General features: G+C 26.1%; 6 protein-coding genes across 6 annotated transcripts; 2 read left to right on the forward strand and 4 right to left on the reverse strand.

Moving 5' to 3' along the window:
- Positions 1–126: 126 nt before the first annotated feature.
- ENU1_066030 (hypothetical protein) lies at positions 127–321 on the forward strand (the record flags this gene model as incomplete). The annotated part of the gene is made up of 1 exon (XM_008858283.1): positions 127–321. One exon carries the CDS (start codon positions 127–129, stop codon positions 319–321), a length of 195 nt encoding a protein of 64 aa, XP_008856505.1.
- Positions 322–327: 6 nt separating this feature from the next.
- On the reverse strand, positions 328–3,354 carry ENU1_066040 (efflux ABC transporter, permease domain containing protein; the record flags this gene model as incomplete). The annotated part of the gene is made up of 1 exon (XM_008858284.1): positions 328–3,354. The coding sequence occupies one exon, from the start codon at positions 3,352–3,354 to the stop codon at positions 328–330; it is 3,027 nt and encodes a 1,008-aa protein (XP_008856506.1).
- Positions 3,355–3,593: 239 nt separating this feature from the next.
- On the forward strand, positions 3,594–4,166 carry ENU1_066050 (hypothetical protein; the record flags this gene model as incomplete). The annotated part of the gene is made up of 1 exon (XM_008858285.1): positions 3,594–4,166. One exon carries the CDS (start codon positions 3,594–3,596, stop codon positions 4,164–4,166), a length of 573 nt encoding a protein of 190 aa, XP_008856507.1.
- A 766-nt stretch (positions 4,167–4,932) lies between these two features.
- ENU1_066060 (UBA/TS-N domain containing protein) lies at positions 4,933–6,665 on the reverse strand (the record flags this gene model as incomplete). Its single annotated transcript, XM_008858286.1, has 2 exons — positions 4,933–5,574; positions 5,619–6,665. 2 exons carry the CDS (start codon positions 6,663–6,665, stop codon positions 4,933–4,935), a joined length of 1,689 nt encoding a protein of 562 aa, XP_008856508.1.
- A 137-nt stretch (positions 6,666–6,802) lies between these two features.
- ENU1_066070 (hypothetical protein) lies at positions 6,803–7,141 on the reverse strand (the record flags this gene model as incomplete). Its single annotated transcript, XM_008858287.1, has 2 exons — positions 6,803–6,924; positions 6,982–7,141. The coding sequence occupies 2 exons, from the start codon at positions 7,139–7,141 to the stop codon at positions 6,803–6,805; spliced, it is 282 nt and encodes a 93-aa protein (XP_008856509.1).
- Positions 7,142–7,335: 194 nt separating this feature from the next.
- Positions 7,336–7,704, reverse strand: ENU1_066080 (ribosomal protein L23 protein; the record flags this gene model as incomplete). Its single annotated transcript, XM_008858288.1, has 1 exon — positions 7,336–7,704. A coding segment is annotated over one exon (369 nt), but the record flags the coding sequence as incomplete, so codon positions are not given.
- Between the last annotated feature and the right edge of the window lie 172 nt (positions 7,705–7,876).

Below are 7,876 nucleotides of genomic sequence, written 5' to 3' on the forward strand. Positions count from 1 at the left end.
TAATATCTATATTAATAAAATATAAGATGATAAAGTCATAGAAGTTGTTTACATTGCTTGGTTAGAGATTAATATAAAACATTCATGAGGAGTATTTAAAGAAAACTAAATATTTATCAATAATAAATGGAAAGAAAAAGAGAATTAGGCAAAGTGAAAGTTGAATATTATGATACAAGAGTTGGAGTTTCATGGAAGAGTATCTTTTCATGGTGTTCTGAACAAGATAAATTAATTGTATATACTTCTTCTTGTAATAATAGAGAAAGGAAGCATGTTTCTAAGAATAAATTTAAAGATGTAATATTGAAGAATGATTAACTTAAATTATTCATTTGTTTCTCTTAATAATTCCATAGGTTGTTTTTTGAGTACAGGGATTAATGGTAATAGTGTAGATATTAAAGCAAATAATATTGCACTAATAACTACAATGATTAATAATAGAGTAGGGAATGTATATTCAACTGGAGTTTGAGTGAATAAAATAATTTGTAATGTCATAGTGAATCCAATAAGAGAACCAATAATCATACCCATGAGTGAAGCAGAGAAAATAACAACAAATGACTCAGCAAGATAAGTTCGTAATAATAAAAATCTTCCCACTCCAATTGCACGTAATACAGCAATTTCATGTTTTTGTTCCTCAATATTACTGTACATTGATGAAAGAATAGAAAAGAAACTTGTAGCAAGAGCAACAATAGTAACAAATACAAAATAAAATACCATAATATTTTGAATTGTTCTAATTCCACTTAATTCAGATGCAACAATAATTGCATCAAATTTAGAAGTAACTAATTGTTGTTTTACTTTATTAGCAGTATCTTCAGTAGAATCAATTAACTTTAAATAAATTCTAGTAATTGGTATTTCATCTATACTTGTAATATATCCATTTGTATATCTAATATATTCAGGAAGAGAAATTAAAAGGTCTTGCCAAGTTAATAATGGGGAATCACTAATACTGTATTTAGGAGTGCTTGATGCTTCTACTCCATAAGTAAATAATCCCATAACTCCAAGAACATTTGTTCTTTCTGGGTTTGTACTTGCACAAACTAAGAGACGTTTATCATCTGCATATGAAAGTTCTTTTATAGTAGTTCCCATAATAACTTTATAAAGTCCATTTGATGTGTACATAATTTTACCAATAGAACTATCACTCATATCTCCTACTGATTCAACATTCATTCGATGTTTTACTTTTAAGAACTTTTGGTTCATCACTTCAAACGTAGTAGGTAATATTGCAACATAATTTTCTCTCAAAACAACTCCTTGTCCAAGTGTTGACATACCAAAATATTTTGGATGAACTTGGTCAATTCCATCAAAATCAAGAGTAACTCCAAGAACTTCTTCTAAACTTTCTGCTTTTTCCATAACACTTCTCATTGCCTCATTGAGTTCTTGTGTAGTATTGAATTTAGATTTAAGACCAACAATATACATTTCTGTTCCTTTAGATTTAATAATTGTTTGTGAAAGTGTTCCTATTTCAGATGTAAAGGAAGAATAAAAAAAGAGAATAAATCCAAGAGAAAGAGCAAATAAGAGAGATGTTTTTTTATTTCTTGCTTTGTGTGAAAGTAAATTTTTAATTGTTAGTGATAATCCAGCTCTATCCCAAAAGTACAATAAGTACAATAAAAGTCTTTCTACCATTGGTATAATATTTATTATCAGTAATATTGAACCAACTAATAAACAGATGATTAGTAGAGAAAATATTGTAAACATAGTTGACAAATTTAAAGCAAGTATTGATCTTGGTAAGAGAATATATGTTGAAAATCCAAAACATGTTGTAAACAATCCTATAAATACAGTTAATGGAGAAAAATAAGAAGTATTACTTCGTTTGATTGTAATTTCTAATACTGTAGATGGTTTTGTTGTGAGTGTACGATGGAGAACAGAATATAATGGAAATATTATAGAAATAATAGGAACAAGGAATGTTAAGAAGACTGCAAAAAATATTCCTTTTATTGATGGTAAAAATGTGATAGGGATAGAAAAGATTGGTTTTGTAATAAGAGACACAAAAAAGAAGATAATCGTTGATAATATTGATCCAGTAATAAGAGATGGGATTGCATAAAATAATGAATTAACAAATAGTTGGAATGTTAAATTAAGACGTGTTGCTCCTATTGTTCGTTGAATTCTGATTGAGTGTTGTTGAGATTCTATATTAATTGTTAATAATGAATGAACTAAAAGTATAGATAATACTAACAATACTATAATTGCAATTTCAACAATCATCCCTAAAATTACATTAACATATTTATATTGACTTAATTCAGATAATACAGGTGTTGAGGATTGTAAGTCTTGATACCCCAATTTAAGTAATACATTAGAAAGATATGTTGTAACTTCATTTTGTAAGTTATTATAATCATTACTTAAATAATACTTTTCTCGTGGAGTTGGAACATTAACAATAATTTGGTCACAATATTCATTCATATTTAGTTTATCAAGATAGTCATTAAGATTAGTAAGATGTCTAGGAATATTACTTTGAATTGTTTTAATAAAGAAATCAAATTCTAATATTCCTTGTTCTTTACCTCCAAATTTACCTTCATCAGAATCATAACTTCCTTTAAGTTTTAATTTAAGTATGAAATGTCTTGGAGGTTCAGAGTTATTAAGGTATTGGTTTGATATAATATCATGGTATTCAATCAATAGAGGATAGACTGTTTCATTACTAATAGAAACATATAATTCATCTCCTTCTTTTAATTGTAATTGGTTGGATATTCTTCTTGGGAGATAAATTTCATTTTCTTTTAATGGCTCAAATCCCCATTTCTCTCCTAAACCAATTTGTTTCTCTTGTTTTGTCTTCAGAGCTATAAGACTACTAGATACGTGTCGAGATGATGAACAATACTTTGTGAAACATTCGTCCAATTCACAAGTCTCATGAATGTCAGAACTATTACCATAATATATCCAATCATTATCATTTTCTTCAAAATCAAAAGAGCAATTACCACTAAAGAATTTTGCTGAACCAATCCATCGTGGAGTAGCAGTATGAACAATTTTATTAATCTCAGTAAAATTAAGAACAATACCTCCACTATCTGAAGATGGTGTAATTATCATATCAATTTGACCATTCTTCTGTTCAGAAAGTCTTAAATAAACTAATGGTGTTGTTGATAGTATAGAAAGCAGAGTACAAGTAATGACAAATACAACAGAAACACTACAACAACCAATACAATAATTACAATAACTTGTTCTGACAAGTCGAATTGACCGAATAATATTAGTCTTAAAAAGTGTTAAGAAATGGCAGATTTTATGTGTCATAAAATAAAATAAATTGGTCAGATATAGTTTCATCAACAACAAATAAGTTGTATATTTTGTTTGGTAGTTCTGAGCTTTCTCCTGTCTTACTTATATTTCTTTTGTTTTTGATTTATATAATAACATTTTTCAAAATAAAAATAATGTTATCTATTTTTATTCATTTATACATTCCCACTTTGTTATTTATATACTTAAAAAGCTAAAAAAGAAAAATAAATAAAACAAAGTGTTGTGTAATGACTAAAGTACAAGTCAATCTCAAGTTTGCTACACGTCTAATTAATGAACATTGTATTACCATTCCAACTGTGTATGATAAATACAGTCATCGAGTTACAGGAATGTCTGCACAATGGGCAATGCCAACTGACAAACAACACATCACAGTATTATTTGGTGCATTTTCAAATACTGGAAAATTAATAGAAGAATCCACATATTATTGTATTAATGTACCAAGAACTCGATCAGAAAAAGATATTATATATTTTGGAATGAATCATGGAGATGTTATTGATAAATTTGCACATACTTCATTCCATCTAGAAAGTTTAGGGAATGAACAGTATCGTAATCTTTCTATTTGTGAGTCTATTGCTGTTCTACATATGAAAGTATCTAAGGTTGTGATGGTTGCAGATGAGTGTGAGTTGCAATCACGATTGATTTTTGGAGAAATTGTAGATGCATACGTCGACCCATGTGCATTTGATGGTGAGTTTTATCAGTTGAATAAAGTTAATGAAGAAGACAGACCATTACATTGTATTAATGAAACAGGATATTGCACAATAAAACCCATTTCCTAACTAAACTTAATACTCATTCATAAGTTATTAAATAAATCAAAAAGAGATGATAATAAAAGTTTAATTGATTTTGACTCTCTAAAAAATATATTCTTTTGTATAGAAAATGGATGATTAGAACTTCACTTCTTTGATGTTATTTCTTCACTAATAAAATAGTCATTTTTGAACTTATCGTATTTACACACCAAATCTTCATAATTTTTATTTAGTTTTAACATTTATCATTGTTGTACGTTTAATGAAACTATTTCAGAGAGTGTTTACATTATTTTATCAATAAGACACTTTTGTATATACTAATTATACATGAATTAATTTATGAAATACACACAAGTATTAAACAAATATTTAACATAATATAGTGAAGTGTATAACAATAATTATTTTACTTATTTCTATTATCTTGTCTGTTCTTTCATTTTTTATTCTTCTAGGCTAATAAATTATTAAATATTGATAAATTACTAAGAATGTTCAGTCTATACCAACTACACTCAATACTTTAACATACTCTAAAAAAACATTTCATTTCAATACAATAATTCATCATCTTTTGTTCATTCTCTACAAAAACAAAGAGTTGATAGAGCATTAAACAATCATGTGATTTCAATAAAATGAATCACAACTTTTATTCATTAAATTAATAATAATAGTCAACAATAAAATAACTTTCTTAACAATGAAAGAATTACTAAAAAAGTTAATGAAATGCTTATTCAAGTGATATTGAAAATAAATATTAAATGAAATACAAAAACAATCATTGAAATAAAGAATCTGCCGCACGCTCACAGTTTTTATGATTTTGTAAATAAGCTGAAATACAAACTTCCCTATTTGGAACTAAAGCAATCAAACGTTGAATATTCTCTTCATCTTGTTGAGTCCAAACATCATTATTTTCTTCTAAAACAAAAGAGTCTTGTTGTTGGGTAAGTCTCTCTGCTGCAAGTTCAAGATTTCCATCAGATAAAATTAAAGCACGAATAGCTGTTTCTCTTAAAAATCCCAATTCTACAAGTTTAGAGATATTTTCTTCATTAAGATGTTCAATGTCATTTTCCTCAATTCCTTCGAGATTATTCATTGGATTTAATTGTTTCATTGTAAGAGGTTGAATATGAAGTAAATTACATATCTCTGATTCAGTTTTTTTCATATCCCAATTATTCTTTTCTAAAACTATTAATGCCTGTTTTTCTTTGATTCCAGGAAATGAATGAACTATATGTTTAAGAAATTTTGAAAATGTTTTAATTACAATGAATTTATTAGAATTATTGTATAAATGTAAATGATCATTTACTATTATTAATTGTTGATTTTCAGTATTAACAATAAATGTTCTACAAAATTGTAAAGTGTTTTGTCTGATTTCACATTGTCCCATAATATTAATTACCTATCAAATGAATATAAATTAATTTCTCTATAAAATAAACAAACATAAAATACTCCTTGTTCAACAATATCAAAACACATGTCAGATATTCGATGTTTAGTCTTTCCAAGAGTTTTTAATCCATTAATAATTTGATTTGTTCCACTTTGAATAAACCTTTTTGTATCAATTGCATTCAAATTAATAATATTTCTTGAATTAACTCCAACCAATTGAACTCCTTTTCCAAGAGTAATATCAAAATAAGAATATGTTGAATATAATTGTGACAATGACTCTATATTATTATCTTGAAATTTGAAATAAGTATCAAAGAAATTATAAATACTTTCAAATTTATTGAGATTTAAAGGATGAATAGTATTATATTGAAGAGTGTTCACATTACTTTTAATTGTACAATTGAAATTATATCTTTCAAATAATTTATTATTAAATATTTCTAAGAAAGGAAATGTATGAATAAGAAAAAGAGAATCAACTTGTGGCAATGGATTACCTAAAAGACAAAGGTTTCTTAATGGAATATTTTTAAGACAACCCAAACACATATAATTTGTAATTTTATTATTTGATAAATCTAATAATGTAAGTTCTTTAAATCCATGACACATTTCATCAAAGAATGTTGTCCAATTAATGTTATTATTACTTAAATTTAATGATAAAAGATCAGGAATATCTTGATAATAATAATTTAATGCATCCTTTAAAAGAATTTCAAATGATTGAGTTGGTCTATATTCAAATTCTTTTAATTTGTTAATAAAAAATGAAAGGTCTAAAGAACGTGTTTTAATATTACAATATTTATATTTTATTTGTTCTAATACAAATTTATATTGTTGTTCTCTTGGTGGTTCTCGTTCAAATGTAACAACCATTTTACTTCCATTCCATAAAAAATCATTAAAATTCATTAACATTCTTCCTTGTTCTGTATTTTGAACTGTTACTTTAAATTTATAATTTCTTATTTGTTCAATATGAATAATACCAATATCTGGATTAAATTGATTAATAACTTGTTTTAATTCATCTGAAGTCCCATTAAATACTTGTACAAACAACGAAAATCCAATTTTATTCATTTGATATTATTTATCCATTTTTAGTTCTTAACCAAAAAACTCAAAAATTTAATTAATTGAGTTTTATAATAAAAAAAAAAATGAGAAGTTAAATGATTTTAGTTTTTGAATAGTAAAACTATAGTATTTTGACTTGTTTAAAAAGTAAATGCAGCGTCATCAGGAGATATAGAAACAGGTGGAATAATTTGTGCTGGATATTGTTCAATACCATTTTTACATAATAAAGATGATAATAAGTTATTATTTAATTGAATAACTAGAAAATTGAATTATTTAATTATCATAAACCAATTAATTGAAATTAAAAACAAACTAGTAGGAAATGTTTGTGAAATTCCATAAAGTTGTTCAGTATATTCAGACTTACTAATTTGACATAATAAATAACTACGTAATAATTGAAAATATTCTTGACTTCTTTCTCCCATTGTTCCTTGAATTTCTTGAATAGCAATTTCCCAACTTGCCATCATAGAAAAATAGAAATTGAAATAATCATTTCAAGTTTATGTCTTTATACAAAACTTTTAACAAAATTATCACTTTTATTATCTCAATCTTTTTTCTTTAATTTATATTTTAACCTTTATTACTTTTGAAATAAAAAGATAAGAATGAAAAGTTTATCAAAGAAAAAACGAGTAAAAACCACAATAGAACCATTTTCTTAGAAGAGTCCAATCTTGGTAGCAACTTCCATAGCTTCTACATCTGGTGCAAGTCTAACGAAAGCTTTCTTAAGACCATCAAGTCTAACAAGGGTATTTACTTTAATAACTTTAACTCCATATCTCTTTTCAACAGCTTTCTTAATCATAGTCTTATTAGCTTTTTGTTCACAAAGGAAAACAAGAGTGTTGTGGTCTTCGATTTTCTTAAGAGCAGTTTCTGTAGCGAGTGGGAATTTAATAATGGAAAATTCGTCCATTTTATTTCTATTAGCTTTAAGTGATCTTGGATATTTTGGTGCTTTTGCAGCATTCTTTGTAGCTGGTCTATGGAAAGCAGTTGTATATCTCTTGGTTCCGGCCATTGATTCACCACTTAACCTATACAGTTCTAGTTCTATTATTTCTCAGGGTTTGATTTTATTTCTTATTATTTTTTCTTATATCAAATAGTTCTTTTTTTCGTCTCTTTTTAAATAAACAAAATTCTGTTATTCTTTTCCAATTCTAAGTATTTACTTCTATTCTTCTTCATTTTTT

Source organism: Entamoeba nuttalli, assembly GCF_000257125.1.
Source record: "Entamoeba nuttalli P19 unplaced genomic scaffold asmbl_3388, whole genome shotgun sequence".
Lineage (NCBI taxonomy): Eukaryota > Evosea > Mastigamoebida > Endamoebidae > Entamoeba > Entamoeba nuttalli.